The sequence below is a fragment of the Erythrolamprus reginae genome, chromosome 2, assembly GCF_031021105.1.
Source record: "Erythrolamprus reginae isolate rEryReg1 chromosome 2, rEryReg1.hap1, whole genome shotgun sequence".
Classification (NCBI taxonomy): domain Eukaryota; kingdom Metazoa; phylum Chordata; class Lepidosauria; order Squamata; family Dipsadidae; genus Erythrolamprus; species Erythrolamprus reginae.
Genome location: NC_091951.1, coordinates 5,422,243 through 5,438,395, shown reverse-complemented (window position 1 = coordinate 5,438,395; position 16,153 = coordinate 5,422,243). Strand labels below are relative to the sequence as shown.

At 47.1% G+C, this 16,153-nt stretch overlaps 1 protein-coding gene across 2 annotated transcripts in view; it reads right to left on the bottom strand.

Annotated features, from left to right (window-relative positions):
* Nucleotides 1-243: 243 nt before the first annotated feature.
* The window catches only part of LOC139162883 (zinc finger protein 208-like), a 56,459-nt gene continuing 40,549 nt past the window's right edge, over nt 244-16,153 (bottom strand). Inside the window, exons 1-5 of one of the 2 annotated variants that reach the window (XM_070743777.1) lie at nt 8,513-8,619; nt 7,304-7,992; nt 7,126-7,193; nt 3,492-3,621; nt 244-2,693 (exon numbers count right to left, since the gene is read on the bottom strand). In XM_070743777.1, the coding sequence (XP_070599878.1) occupies nt 550-2,693; nt 3,492-3,621; nt 7,126-7,193; nt 7,304-7,802 (2,841 nt within the window). In that variant the 5' untranslated portion in view covers nt 7,803-7,992; nt 8,513-8,619 and the 3' untranslated portion in view covers nt 244-549. Of the gene's footprint in view, nt 2,694-3,491; nt 3,622-7,125; nt 7,194-7,303; nt 7,993-8,512; nt 8,620-16,153 lie in introns of those variants that run through there. The other variant, XM_070743778.1, reaches the window with a different exon arrangement.

The following is a 16,153-nucleotide window of genomic DNA, read 5'->3' as shown; positions in this document are numbered from 1 at the left end:
AGTTTCCACCCATTGCTTCTTATTCTACCCTCAGGTGCTTTGCAGAATAGGTTGACTCCTTCTCTGTGGCAACCTCTTAGATATTGGAACACTGCTATCATGTCTCCCCTGGTCCTCCCCAGTACGTTTACAAAATGAAAATCGTGACTGACTGTTTGAGCAAGAAATGCAAATTCTGGATGGGAAATCATATTTGAGCAACAAAATGGATGGAGCATTTTTAAATAAATGAAAATTGAAAACTTTCAATTCGACATTTTATTGAAAACATCTTCAACTGCTATAGATTGCTTTTAATAGTTGATTCAGCCTTTCATATGCTGACTTTGTAAACTGCTCAGATATAAGTGGTAAAGCACTGTGGAGTAGTATATAAATGTAAGTAGAATTCCTATAGCTATATAGTTTCTCCTGAACATGTATCCTTTTATGAGAACATAGGTGACCATTCTGAGCAAAGATCTTTCCACACTCCATGGATTTAAACGGCTTGTCCTACGTGTGGATCATTCTAGGGAAAGTAAGAGGGTTTTTTCATACTCCATGAATTTATACGGCTTTACTCTTGTGGATCCTTTCATGGGAAATAAGATGACCACATTGAGCAAAGGTCTTTCCACACTCCATGCATTTATATGGCCTCTCCCCTGTGTGGATACTTTTATGGGAAATAAGATCACTTCTTTGAGCAAAGGCCTTTCCACACTCCATGCATTTATACGGCTTCTCCCCTGTGTGGATCCTTTTATGGGAAATAAGATGACCACTTTGAGCAAAGGCCTTTCCACACTCCATGCATTTATATGGCCTCTCCCCTGTGTGGATCCTTTCATGGGAAATAAGATCACGTCTTTGAGCAAAGGTCTTTCCACACTCCATGCATTTATACGGCTTCTCCCCTGTGTGGATCATCTTGTGGGAAGTAAGATTACTTCTTCGAGCAAAGGTCTTTCCACACTCCATGCATTTATATGGCCTCTCCCCTGTGTGGATCCTTTTATGGGAAGTAAGTGTGTTGCTATGACCAAAGGTCTTTCCACACTCCATGCATTTATACGGCTTCTCCCCTGTGTGGATCCTTTTATGGGAAATTAGAGGACTTCTTTGAGCAAAGGTCTTTCCACACTCCATGCATTTATACGGCTTCTCCCCTGTGTGGATCCTTTTATGGGAAATAAGAGGACTTCTTTGAGCAAACGTCTTTCCACACTCCATGCATTTATATGGTTTTTCCCCCGTGTGGATACTTTTATGGGAAATAAGATCACGTCTTTGAGGAAAAGCATTTCCACACTCCATGCATTTATACGGCTTCTCCCCTGTGTGGATCCTTTTATGGGAAATAAGATGACCACTTTGAGCAAAGGCCTTTCCACACTCCATGCATTTATATGGCCTCTCCCCTGTGTGGATCCTTTCATGGGAAATAAGATCACGTCTTTGAGCAAAGGTCTTTCCACACTCCATGCATTTATACGGCTTCTCCCCTGTGTGGATCATCTTGTGGGAAGTAAGATTACTTCTTCGAGCAAAGGTCTTTCCACACTCCATGCATTTATATGGCCTCTCCCCTGTGTGGATCCTTTTATGGGAAGTAAGTGTGTTGCTATGAGCAAAGGTCTTTCCACACTCCATGCATTTATACGGCTTCTCCCCTGTGTGGATCCTTTTATGGGAAATTAGAGGACTTCTTTGAGCAAAGGTCTTTCCACACTCCATGCATTTATACGGCTTCTCCCCTGTGTGGATCCTTTTATGGGAAATAAGACTACTTCTGCGAGCAAACGTCTTTCCACACTCCATGCATTTATATGGTTTTTCCCCTGTGTGGATCCTTTTGTGGGAAATAAGAGGACTTCTTTTAGCAAAGGCCTTTCCACACTCAATGCATTTATACAGCTTCTCCCCTATGTGGATCACCTTGTGGGTAGTAAGATAACTTCTTTGAGCAAAGGACTTTCCACATTCCATGCATTTATACGGGGTCTTCCCTGTGTGGATCATCTTGTGGGAAGTAAGATTACTTCTTCGAGCAAAGGTCTTTCCACACTCCATGCATTTATACAGCCTCTCCCCTGTGTGGATCCTTTTATGGGAAATAAGAGGACTTCTTTGAGCAAAGGTCTTTGCACATTCCATGCATTTATACGGCTTCTCCCCTGTGTGAATCATCTTATGGCAAACAACATGACTTTTTTCACCAAATGTCTTTCCACACTCAATGCATTTATACAGCTTCTCCCCTGTATGGATCACCTTGTGGGTAGTAAGACCACATCTTTGAGCAAAGGTCTTTCCACACTCCATGCATTTATGCGGCTTCTCTTTTGTGTCAATCACTTTTTCAGATGTAAGATAGTTATTTCCATGAAAATGAATGGATGTCCCATTGTAATTTTGTCTGTTGTTTCTTTTTCTACCATCTTCTCCTTTGTTTTGGGTTAAAGAGTATTCATTTATTTGTACTTTAGCTTTGGTTAGCTTCACACTTTTCCCAATATATTTATTCCTTATTTTCTCTTGTTGGGCAAGAGAATCTTGAATCAGAGCATCAGTGGAAGATGAGCTTTCCTGATTCCAGCTCTTTGACTGGTTTCTCACACGGCTTTCTAATTCCATTCGAATTCCAAACTTCTCATTTCCATCTTCAGCATTGATCAGTTGGAACAGTTCACAGGAATCTTGATCTTTACCTTCAAAACAAAAGGGAAATGAAAATGATAATTAGGTTAGAGAAAAAGGATAGAAAGCCAAGTGAAATTCCTTCAGAATTTCTCCAAAATGTCACTAGGTTATATGTTTGCATGCTTGCACTGGTGTGACATAAACATGATGATTTCTATATTCATGAGTCATGAGAGTGTACAAAGCTTCCATTCTCCTAATGCTCTTCTGGAACCAGACAATGGTGGGAGGGGTGGGGGAATATGGAGGGCAAATGTTGCAGCCCCTCTGCTGTCATTCATAAGTATGCACTATTGCCATGATGCTGCAACACTCATAATTTCGGGACTGGATCCCACGTACTTAGGGGAGGGCTGCTCATAACCTGGAATGGTCACTAAGGAAACTGTTGTAACTCAAGGATGTCCTGTACCCTAGGATGCTCTCAGTGACACTGCAGGAGGGTTTTGTTGTTGAATTGGATTGAGAGAATGCTCTTCCATGGGCTGAGGGTGAAAGTTCTGTTCCCACACAATTTTGGAGGTTTCATAGGACAAAGGACAATACACTCCTCTCACATGACCTCCCTAGGATACATAAAGGCCCACTTTGTTCTTTTCGGCTCCTACAAATACGTTCAAATAGAAATGGAAACTACAGAGAAGAAATGCACAGAAAACATCTAAGCAAAGAGACATTGATTCTTTCCTTCCTTGGAGCACCAGAAGGCCACATCCTTTCCTTCTCCCTCCCTGGAGACGATCTCTCATAATAGTGGGGTTTTTTTTAATCTCTTGAACTCTGATTGGCGATTAGAAAACTCTTACCCAGAGAGACCACGTTCCTATGGTTTTCCAGCATGACTTCCGAATGCAGCGCTTTCTGGTCAGGATCCAGCTGAGACCATTCTTCCTCAGAGAAAGACACAGCCACCTCCCCGAAGGACACAGGACTCTCCTGAACACAGAAAAAAGAACAGAACAGGAAAATTTGCCAGCAGCAGGAGGGCACTGGCAGCAGCGGCACTCGGCAGTAGCCGCAGGACGGCGGCTGCGAGCAGGAACTCCAGGGTGGAGGCACCGGCAGCTGCACCGCCCCAGCTGGCTGGAGCTTCCCTGGCGGCACCGGCAAGTGAGCTTTGGTGCCTCACGGGCGGGTGCCGGTAGCGGGAGCAGGAGGGTGCCGGTAGCAGCGGCACTGGGCAGTAGTCACGGGACAGCGGCTGCAAGTGGGAGCTCCAGGGTGGAGGCACCGACAATGGCAGTTGGATGCTGTACATGCTGGTGCTGTGCTGGGCATGGGCACAGGGCTGGCACTAGCCCACTGGCTGGGCTGGAGGTGCCAGCCCCACGCCCATGCCCAGCGCAGTGTCAGCATCTACGGCATCCAGCAATAAGTCCAGCTGCCCCCGTCGGTGCCTCCACCCTGGAGCCACTCGCAGCCGAGCATCCTGCCGCCACCCCGTGGTTAATGTGTTGCCTGCGTGGTGTATGAGAGAGAAAGAGATCGACAGAAAGAAAGCAAGAGACAGAGACAGAAAGCAAGAGAGAGAGAGAGGGAAAGCATCAGAGAGAGAAAGAGAAAGAAAGCAAGACAGAGAGAGAGAAAAAAGCAAGAGAGAAAGAGAAAGCAATCAAGAGAGAAATAGAGAGAAAGCAAGAGAGAGAAAGAAAGCAAGAAAGAGAGAAAGAAAGCAAAAGAGAGAGAAAGAAAGCAAGAGAGAGAAAGAAAGGAAAAGAGAAAGAGAAAGAAAGCAAGAGAGAGAGAGAGAAAGAAAGAGAAAGAAGAGAGAGAGAAAGGAAGCAACAGAGGGAGAAAGAGAGAGAAGGAAAGCAAGAGAGAGAGAAAGGAAGCAACAGTGGGAGAAAGTGAGAGAAGGAAAGCAAGAGAGAGAGAAAGAAAAAGAGAGAAAGAAAAAACAAGAGAGAGAGAGAAATGAAGCAAGAGAGAGAAGGAAAGCAAGAAAGAGAGAGAAGGAAAGCAAGAGAGAGAAAGAAAGCAAAAGAGAGAGAAAAAGAAACCGAGAGAGAGCAAGAAAGCAAGAGAGAGAGAAGAAAAGAGAAAGAAAGAGAGAGAAAGAAAGCAGGAGAGTGAGAAAAAGCAAGAGAGAAAGAGAGAGAAAGAAAGAAAGAAAGAGAAAGCATTGTCATCGCTCCGCAGCCTGCACTGGCTGCCGATCATTTTCCGGTTTCATTCAAAGTGTTGGTTATGACCCATAAAGCCCTATCGGACCAGAATACCTCCGGAACCGCCTGTGGCCGCACGAATCCCAGCAACCAATTAGATCCCACAGAGTTGGCCTTCTCCGAGTCCCGTTGACGAAACAATGCCATCTGGCGGGACCTAGGGGAAGAGCCTTCCCTCTGGCGGCCCCAGTCCTCTGCAATCAGCTCCCCCCAGAGATTAGGACTACCCCCACCCTCCTTGGCTTTCGCAAACTTTTGAAAACTCATCTATGTCACCAGGCATGTAGGAATTGATATATCCTTAGCTGCCTTGACATTATGGATGGTGTGTTTGGGCTGTATGACTGTTTTAATAGGGGTTTTTTAAAGACTGTTTTAACATTGGATTTGTATATGATGTTTTATTGTTGTGAGCCGCTCCGAGTCCTCGGAGAGGGGCAGCATACAAATCTAATAAATTATTATTATTATTTATTATTAAGAGAGAGAAAGAGATAGAAGGAAAGCAAGAGAGAGAGAAAGAGAGAAAGTGTGTGTGAGAAAGAAAGCAAGAGAGAAAGACAGCAAGAGAGAGAGAAAGAGACAGAAGGAAAGCAAGAGAGAGAGAAAGACTGTATGTGAGAAAGAAAGCAAGAGAGAGAGAGAAAGCAAGAGAGAAAGAGAGAGAGACAGACAGAGAGAAATGAGAGCAAAAGGGGGAGAAAAAAGTGAAATGAGAAAATGATTGAGGCAGAGAATGTGAGGAAAAAGAGAGAAACAAAAGATAGAGAGAGAAGTGACTCTTGATTTAATGCATATGATAAAAAGCACCCAAAGAATAAGAGAGAAAAAGCCCCAGCCTTCACCTGTTTTTGGAAAGGGTTCAAGAGTGTGTTTACACACACTCACAAGGGGTGGAGGAGACAGAGATGGGAAAAGAGAGAGCGTCTTAGAGTGTCATTTTGTGTCATATTTGTTGGTGGTCTGCCCCAGGATTTTGTAAATGTAAAAAATGTGCCTCGGTTCAAAACAGGTTGAAAATGACTGGTCTGGAGGACAGAAGGAAAAGGGGGGACATGATCGAAACATTTAAATATGTCAAAGGGTTAAATAAGGTTCAGGGGTGAAGTGCTTTTAATAAGAAGGTGAACACAAGAACAAGGGGACACAATCTGAAGTTAGTTGGGGGAAAGATCAAAAGCAACATGAGAAAATATTATTTGACTGAAAGAGTAGTAGATCCTTGGAACAAACGTCCAGCAGACATGGTTGGTAAATCCACAGTAACTGAATTTAAACATGCCTGGGATAAACATAAATCCATCTTAAGATAAAATACAAAAAATAGTATACAGCCAGATACAATCCAGGTACTAAAAGGACATGAGGGAATATGGGAGAAGCACAACATCAAGTATATTAGAGAAACTTTCAACTGGCCCTGAAAGTAAAATCATTTCCAAACTATATACTTACTTGCTACAATATGAAAGACACGCAGATGTAGTAAAAGCACCTATGGTGACATGGGCACAGAACATTGGTTATAATATTCACTTGGCAGGCTGGGAACAAATATGGAATTGAAATTTTAAAATATCAAAATCAGTATCTTATAAGGAAAATTACTATAAAATGTGTTATCGATGGTATTTAGCACCGACCCAAGTAGCTAAAATATATCCAAAATTGAGCCCAAATTATTGGCAGTATAAAAATAATAATAATGGAATCTTCTTCCATATGTGGTGGTCAAGCTCTGAGACAAAAAAATCCTGGACCAAAATCCACACATCGTTACAAGAGATCACACAAATAAAGATAGAATTCTTGCAGGAATTATTCTTATTGGGAATATTTAAAAGGAAATAAACTAAAGCAAAAAAAATACTTAATATTACATATCACGACTGCAGCCAGAATGACTTTCGCCCAATATTGGAAAAATACAGAACCACCACCCCAAAAAAGTAGTAATTAACAAAATATATAATTGTTCCGAAATGGACAAACAGATGGTGGAATTAAGGGGCCAAAAAGTTTCTGAGTACTACGAAATATGGGCACAAGGGCACAGGTGGATTGAGTGAAGAAATAGGAATAAAAAGAACACAAAAGATACATAAAAGCTAGTAAAACGTGAACCTGCTATTTTGCTCTCCATGTTGTGGAAGGACACAAAAATAGTCCTGGCCAAACGGGGGGGGGAGGGGGATAGAAGGAGAGAGAGCGCTCTTCAAATTTGCTTCACTTCCTGAAGGGAGAAAACAAATCTAGTATCTTTTCTCTTTCTTACTTGATTTGGAAGTTCAACCGCTGTTTGACCTCCTTCATAAAAACCAGAGAGCTTCATTCTTTCTTTCTCTGTAAGGAATAATTTCAAAATGCATCATGAACAAAATAGGAGGAGGTCTTCTATAGAAAAGGAGAGAGCAAAGGTAAGACAGATGGGTCATCGGATCATCTCCCATTACCTTCCGAGGTCTCCTGGTTTGGATCTTCCCAAGGGATCCTCCAGAAGAATGGCTCATGAGCGGGATCTGATGGATTCTTCTTTCCCTCCACATCATTGGTTTCCTTCTTCTCCTCCGCCTGGCTCAGGAGGAGGCCTTCCGCCAGGGCCACCGCCTGGGAGCTGGTCTCTGCTTCACACTCCCGCACCCAGCCCTCCATTTCTGGGGGCAGAAGGGACAGGAGATGCTCCAGAACCACCAGGTCCAGCATCTGGGCTTTCGTGTGCTTCTCTGGCCTCAGCCATCGCCTGCAAAAGTCATGGAGTCGGCTGCAAAGTCCTCGGGGACCCTCAGCCTCCTGGTATTGGATGGAGTTCCAGGGTTGAACTTCTGAAGAGAGGATGGATTCTTCCTCCAGGATCTTCTGCCCAGGTATTGTCCAGAACTTTCCCCCCTTCCCAGGCTGAGCGGCTGCAGGGCCTTTTCCGGTTCCCCCCTTTGCAACAGGTGGGGTCTCCATCCTTTCTCTGTCCTGCAGAGCAACTCCAAAGGGGTCCAAGGACTCTTGTTGGTCTCCAGTCGCCTTTTCCTTCACGGGACCATTTCTGGGAACACAGGACGGATCCCTCCAGGTGATTCCGCTCTTTTTTTCTTCCCGCAGGAGAAAATGTGGCCTTGCAAAGACCACAAATGGCTTCCGGTTTCTGTCTCTGAGGAAGGAAAAACAAAGGCCCAGAATGAGAAGGTGGGATTCAGCCCCTGAGCGACCTCCACCCAACCTGCCCGGAGCCCCAAGAGGCTCGTCCCAGCGCAGGGCCCAGGTCCCCCGAGCAGGGCCGGGAACATATTATTTCTTATGTTTGTATGTATTTTTGGTTTTACAAATAAGGGTTTTTTAGTATTGGATTTACATGCTGTTTTGTATTACTGTTGTGAGCTGCCCCGAGTCTACCGAGAGGGGCGGCATACAAATCCAATCAATCAATCAATAAAAAATAAATAAATAAAATAAATAAACAAGGAGGCAGCTACAGAACCCGCCCCCTTCTCTCCCCCTCCGGGAGCCTGGTGCGAATCCCGCCTCCTCCTCCAAGGCCCCCTCTTCCTTCACCAACTTGGGCCCTTCCCCGAATCTCCCCCCACTTCCCGGCATCCCCGCTTTTTCCGCTTCTCCCTGCAGGGGGAGGGCCGCTGGGGAGCATGGGACTTGGGAAGAGCCCCCACTCTCACCTCGGGCGCGTCTGGATGTCCTTCCACCACCTCCCGCAGGCTCCCGGTCTCAGGTGGAGCCCCACGGGATAAGGAGAGCGAGTGTGGCTTCCTAGACTGGCAGAGGACACTGATGTCACTTCCTTCGCAAGACTCCTCAGAAAAGCCCCTTGTGACGTTTTCCCTCCAGTGAGGCCAATCCCGCTATACTGTATTCCCTTCCCTTGGCAGAGGGCGTCTCCTGGCGGATTGGGGGTGAAATACTTGGGTGCCAGAAAGGGCGGGAAAGAGGAGCTGGTGGGAGGGGGGAGAGGGCGGGGATGATGGGCTTGGGTGTCGGAGGAGAAAGGCCCCTTTCGGTGGCTCCCTGTCAGACCAAGGCTTCGGAGTCTCTATTGACCCAAAGGCAGTGAAGGAGGTTGTGGTCTTTCTTCCGTTGCGTTTCTAGAGCGGTTTCTCCTGCCCCTCCATCTCTTTCATTCAGCCTCTTCTTTGTCTAGAGGAGAGAATGGTATAGAAGGAAAAAGGATAGAAGAGAAAAGAAATCTTTGTGGCAGCCCCAGAGATATTAGGTTTGGAAGGGGATTTAAATCGGTGTCTATGGTTTTATTTGTGTAGGCCACCCAGAGCCTGTCAGGAGTTGCGTAGCCTATACAGGCAATAAAATGAATTAAAATAGATAAATAATTTTAGCCTCCATCTTTGCTACTTTTCTCTGCCTTTCTTGTAGTGTCCAGAGCTTATTCATTTATTTAGTGTACAAAACACAAGGAAAAATACAAACCAGACATTGAGGGCAGGAGAAAGGGAGGGAGAAGGAGGCCTGAGAGGGACAAGGGGAAAAAGAAGAAAAGGACGTTGACTTCTTTTTAGCACAGTGCAAGATACATTTTAAAAACCATCCCAGCCGGACAATTCAATCTAAGGGACAAAAGCAAAGTCATCTTAGCTCTGTTTCTTTTGGATACTTCAAATGTGAAGATACTGAATTTAATGGCTGGAGAAGGAAACTCCCCATTGTGAGGGAGCCAGGGCCGGCTCCTGCCTGAGGGGATCTGTGCTCTGATTGGTTGCTGAAGATGGAAAGGGGGCGTTTCCCCTTTCTCCTTTTTTTTCTGGAGGCTGTTTGAGATTTACCTCAGGATGTTTATTTATTTATTTATTTTATTTATTACTTGGATTTGTATGCCGCCCCTCTCCGAAGACTCGGGGCGGCTCACAGCATGTAAAACAAATCATAGTAATCAGACAGATTTAAGATATTTAAATATTTAAAAAAACCCAGATACTAACAGACACACACACAGACACACCATGCATAAGTTAAACGTGCCCGGGGGAGATGTTTCAGTTCCCCCATGCCTGACGGCAGAGGTGGGTTTTAAGGAGTTTACGGAAGGCAGGAAGAGTAGGGGCAGTTCTAATCTCCGGGGGGAGTTGGTTCCAGAGGGCCGGTGCCGCCACAGAGAAGGCTCTTCCCCTGGGGCCCGCCAACCGACATTGTTTAGTTGACGGGACCCGGAGTAGGCCCACTCTGTGGGACCTAATCGGTCGCTGGGATTCGTGCGGCAGGAGGCGGTCTCGGAGATATTCTGGTCCAATGCCATGAAGGGCTTTAAAGGTCATAACCAACACTTTGAATTGTGACCGGAAACTGATCGGCAGCCAATGCAGACTGCGGAGTGATGGTGAAACATGGGCATACCTAGGTAAGCCCATGACTGCTCTCGCAGCTGCATTTTGCACGATCTGAAGTTTCCGAACACTTTTCAAAGGTAGCCCCATGTAGAGAGCATTACAGTAGTCGAACCTTGAGGTGATGAGGGCATGAGTGACTGTGAGTAGTGAGTCCCGGTCCAAATAGGGCCGCAACTGGTGCACCAGGCGAACCTGGGCAAACGCCCCCCTCGCCACAGCTGAGAGATGTTGTTCTAATGTGAGCTGTGGATCGAGGAGGACGCCCAAGTTGCGGACCCTCTCTGAGGGGGTCAATAACTCCCCCCCCAGGGTAATGGACGGACAGATGGGATTGTCCTTGGGAGGCAAAACCCACAGCCACTCCGTCTTATCCGGGTTGAGCTTGAGTCTGTTGACACCCATCCAGGCCCCAACAGCGTCCAGGCACCGGCACATCACTTCCACCGCTTCGTTGACTGGGCATGGGGTGGAGATGTAAAGCTGGGTATCATCCGCATATTGATGATACCTCACCCCATGTCCTTGGATGATCTCGCCCAGCGGTTTCATGTAGATATTAAATAGCAGGGGGGAGAGCACCGACCCCTGAGGCACCCCACAAGGGAGAAACCTAGGAGTCGACCTCTGACCCCCCACCAACACCGACTGGGACCGGCCAGAGAGGTAGGAGAACCACTGAAGGACAGTGCCTCCCACCCCCAACCCCTCCAGCCGGCGCAGAAGGATACCATGGTCGATGGTATCGAAAGCTGCTGAGAGGTCAAGGAGCACCAGGACAGAGGATAAACCCCTGTCCCGGGCCCGCCAGAGATCATCCATCAACGCGACCAAAGCGGTTTCCGTGCTGTAACCGGGCCTGAAACCCGACTGCTGGGGACCTAGATAATCGGCTTCTTCCAAGGACCGCTGGAGCTGGAGTGCCACCACCTTCTCAACAACCTTCCCCATAAAGGGAAGGTTGGAGACTGGACGATAGTTGTTAAGCACAGCTGGGTCCAGGGAGGGCTTCTTGAGGAGGGGGCGCACAAGCGCTTCTTTATAGAGTGATGGAAAAACTCCCCTCCCCAAGGAAGCGTTGGTAATCTCCTGGGCCCAGCTCCGTGTCACCTCCCTGCTGGCCGAAACCAACCAGGAGGGACACGGATCCAGTAAACAGGTGGCGGAACTCACAGCTCCAATGGCCTTGTCCACTTCATCAGGTGTCACCAGATCAAACTCTCCCCAGACAGGTGGACAAGTACGTGCCCCAGTCACCTCGACTGACTCGTTGTCAGTCGACTCTGTTTTACAATTGGAGTCGAGGTCGGCTCGAATCCGAGCGACTTTATCAGCGAAAAACGTGTTAAAGTCCTCGGCACTACTCTGCAAGGGCTCCCCAACTCCCCCCTGATTAAGAAGGGAGCGGGTCACCCTAAACAGAGCGGCCGGGCGGGATTCCGCTGATGCAATCAAGGCGGCATGGTACGCGCATCTTGCCGCCTTGAGCGCCACTTTGTAAGTCTTAATAAAAGCTCTTACAAGTGTTCGGTCGGATTCAGACCTACTCTTCCTCCATCGCTTCTCTAGACGTCTCTTTTGGCGCTTCAACTCCCGGAGCTCCTCGTTGAACCATGGGGCTCTACGGGGTCTAACGCCTCGGAGAGGTCGCAAAGGCGCAATCCGGTCTAGAGCCTCCGCAGCAGCCGTATTCCAGGCCTCCGCGAGAGACTCTGCCGAACTGTGGACGAGTGCCTCTGGAATAACCCCAAGCGCCGTCTGAAAGCCCTCTGGGTCCATCAGGCGTCTGGGGCGGAACATCTTCATTGGTTCCGCCTCCCTGCGGGGGAGGATTGGAGCCAGGAAGTCAAGCCGTAGTAGAAAATGGTCTGACCATGACAAAGGCAATGCTTCTAAGCCCCTTAGTCTCAGACCATTACTCAATTGCTCGGAAAGGAATACCATGTCAGGTGCGTGCCCTCTCTCATGAGTCGGACCCTGTACTACTTGAGTCAGGTCCACGGCTGTCATGGTGGCCATGAACTCCTGTGCCAACCCAGAGGTTTCGCCGAGCGACGGCAGGTTGAAGTCCCCCAGGACTATAAGTCCGGGGAACTCCACCGCCAGCCCGGCTACCTCCTCGAGTAGCACAGGCAGGGCTTTAGACACGCAGCTGGGAGGCAGGTACGTGAGAAATAAGCCACCTGAACCCCTAAGTCCAATTTCATCAAGAGAGACTCGCAACCCGCAATTTCCGGAGCAATGAGTCTACGCAGGCAAAGGCTCTCCCTGGCTACAATAGCCACTCCTCCCCCCCTTCCCTGGGGTCGAGGTTGCTGCCATATCTGAAACCCGGCTGGGCAAATTTCGGAGAGAGGGACACCTCCCTCCGGGCCCAGCCAGGTTTCAGTCATACATGCCAGGTCGGCCTCCTCATCCAGGATCAAATCCCGGATGAGGAGAGCTTTATTTACCACCGACCTGGCATTAAGCAGCAGCAACCTGAGTCCAGGGCCAGAGTTACACCCATCATCAGTACCCAAGATTGGGCTCACAGAGCCGGAACAGGGGACTGTTAATAAGCAACGGTCCCTCGTTCCCCTGGAACGGCTAGCTCTTTGGCCCCCGCCATATCTGCCTCTCCCCAGCAACACAGGGATATTCCGACCCTCTGCCACCCCAGAGATCGGTGCCCCCTCCTCTCCTGTCTCCCGAGCGTCAGGTGGGCCAAATCTATCATTCACACCACTATCAGCCAACTCATCCATACCATAACCCCCTCCCCCAACCCAGTTATACCAATCATTCCATTCATACCCACAAGCATATTTATCCCAGTCATCCATTACTTAGCCCACCCAATATTTTAAAAAACAATTAAATCAATAACAGTATAAAATAGCAGTAATAAAGATTAAAACACTAAAACATTAAAATTATCCTTATAAATAAGTTAATAAGATTAGAAAGTTAATAAAATAGTATAAAAATATAGAATACGAAATAAGATCTTAATTAATAGCAATCATCAGCCAATCAACCAGTCCAGGTCCGAGTCCTCTATAGATCTTCCATATAGTTAGTCTTAAAGTTTGCTGTTTTTACTATAGTCTATGGTCTTGCCACTAGGGGCGCAGTTCTTCTATGATCTTAATAGTACAGTACTGTAGTTGAGGAAATGGGGAAAAAAGTGAGAAGAAATGGTGGGGGAGGGTGACAGTTTATGACAATTGATGACAAAAGCAGGGATTAAAACGATACACAATAACCCCGGTCTCATTGGCCATGATGTTTCTGCCAGTAATTCATAGTTCTCGCCCCCTCTCAAGTTCTTCAGGTCTCTGTAAGCACCCATACTGGGCGTCTGTCTCCTTCGTTTCTCTCGTCGTCGTCCCCTCTTGGCACCAGCAGCTCTCACCCACCGGTGCCATACAGGGGGGGGGGGTGTTGTTTCTGGATATTCCTCGCCCATTAGATCTTCTCAGGTGCTCTCCACCACCGACTGCAGGTCGCTCCCACCGGCCCGAATCGTCAGCGGCTTCAGTCTCACGAGCAGGCAGGGTCGCCCCAGTTCCAGTGCTGGTCTCTGCTCCATTCAGCTCCGTTCTCTCCGCTCCCCTCCTTTCCGTCGACCCTCGAACCTCGCCTCCACCGCCTCGGCACTGGTCACTCTCACTCACCAGTGCCACGCCAGGAAGCTTGGCTCGGTCCAGCTCTCCACCTTCACAGCTTCTCTCCTCTCTTCCCTCCTTCGGCATTTTCGCTCAGCGTTCAGGCGCGGCCATCTTCCGCGCCTCAGCTGATCGGCACTACAGCCTGCAGCCTCCAACGCTCCCCAGCGTCCCCAGCAGCAGCGAGAACGCTCAGTCTCTGGCTGCTTCAATGGGGGGCAAGACAACAGACCAACCTCGGGACATTTCGAAGCTGGACTGGCCCATCTCCGACGATTTTTGCCGTAGTCTCAGGAGAGCGATAGACCCACCATCTCCATACCGCTCAACCCGGAACCGGAACAAAGGATGTTCCTGACTCTTCTCTGCTGCAAATGTTCAATACATTTACCTTATGTTGATATAAAACTACAAGTTTGTGGCAGTGTCTCCCTCTTCCTTTGGACATAGCTGCCTATTTCCTCCACATTAACCTCTTCAGTTGCAGCTTTCGGTCTTGGGTTTCCATTTTCTCATGTTAGTGTTGGAAGCAAAATAAGGTCCAATTCCAGGAAGGGAATAAAATGGAGGCTGCTTGGGAAAGGAGGTTTATTGATGGGCAGAACCAGGAAAAGCCTGGAACAGGAATAGAGCTGGAAGGGACCTTGGAGATCATGTAGTTTAGCCTCCTGCTCCGGCAGGAGAAACTATACCATCTCTGACCATTTGCTGTCCTGTCTTTTCTTCAAACCATCCAGTGATGAAGTGCCCACAACCTCTGGATAATTCACTTCACTGTGATGACATCATAGTCCATCTAATCTGCCCTTATACTATTTCCTGGATTTTATCTTAGGATGGATATATGTTTATCCCAGGCATGTTTAAATTCAGTTACTGTGGATTTACCAACCACGTCGGCTGGAAGTTTGTTCCAAGGATCTACTACTCCCTCAGTAAAATATTTTCTCATGTTACTTATAATCTTTCCCCCAACTAACCACAGATTGTGACCCTTGTTCTTGTGTTCACTTTCCTATTAAAAACACTTCCCTCATGAACCTTATTTCACCCTTTAACGTATTTAAATGTTTCGATCATGTCCCCCCTTTCCCTCCTCTCCTCCAGACTATACAGATTGAGTTCATGAAGTCTTTCCGGACAAATTTTATGCTTAAGACTTTCCACCATTTTTGTAGCCCGTCTTTGGATCCGTTCAATTTTATCAATATCTTTTCGTAGGCGATTTCTCCAGAACTGAACACAGTATTCCAAATGTGGTCTCACCAGCGCTCTATACACCAGGATCACAATCTCCCTCTTCCTCCTTGTTATACCTCTAGCTATGCAGCCAAGCATCCTACTTGCTTTCCCTACCGCCTGACTGCACTGTTCACCCATTTTGGGACTGTCAGAAATCTAAATCATTTGCTAAATCATGAAGCTAAATCACTTGCCATATTACAGACCCCTCCAGGAATATCAACCCTATTGCACACTTTATAGTCATCAGCAAATAGGCAAACTTTCCCTACCAAACCTTCCCCTATGTCACTCACAAGCATATTAAAAAGAATAGGACCCAGAATAGACCCTTGTGGCACACCGATTGTAACCAGGCTCTGCTCAGACTACTCGCCATTAACAATAACTCTCTGATATCTATGCTTCAGCCAGCTGCAAATCCACTGAACTATCCAGGGATTAAGTCTAATCTTCATTAACGTATCTATCAGCTCTTTATGGGGAACCATATCAAAGGCTTTGCTGACCTCCAGATAGGCAATATCCACGACACCACCTTCATCCAACACCTCTGAAACGCTAAAGAATCAATTCTCAACAAATGAACCAGTAAACGTTGGAAAACTCTCAAAAACATCACCTGTTACAGCAAACCACCTTCCCAAGCTGAAGGAAATCAGCAATTGGCAGATGACCTGAATGTGTTCTACTCCAGGTTTGAAAAGAAACCTTAACCACTTATCTGCACCACCTCCATCCCAGACACACCAACAACAGCTAAATCTTCTACAACTGAACCCATCCCATTGGGTTTACAACCCCTAGTGATCACAGAAAAGGAAGTGAAAGATCTATTTCTCAGACAGAAGCCTGGAAAAGTACCAGGCCCAGACAAGATAACTCCTTCTTGCTTAAAAGTCTGTGCTGACCAATTAGCCCCCATCTTCACCCAAATCTTCAACAAATCACTAGAGTTGTGCTATGTTCCTTCCTGCTTCAAACGCTCGACTATCATCCCAGTGCCAAAGAAGCCCTCCATCAAGGAACCCAATGACTACAGACCAGTTGCTCTAACATCTGTAGTTATGAAAAC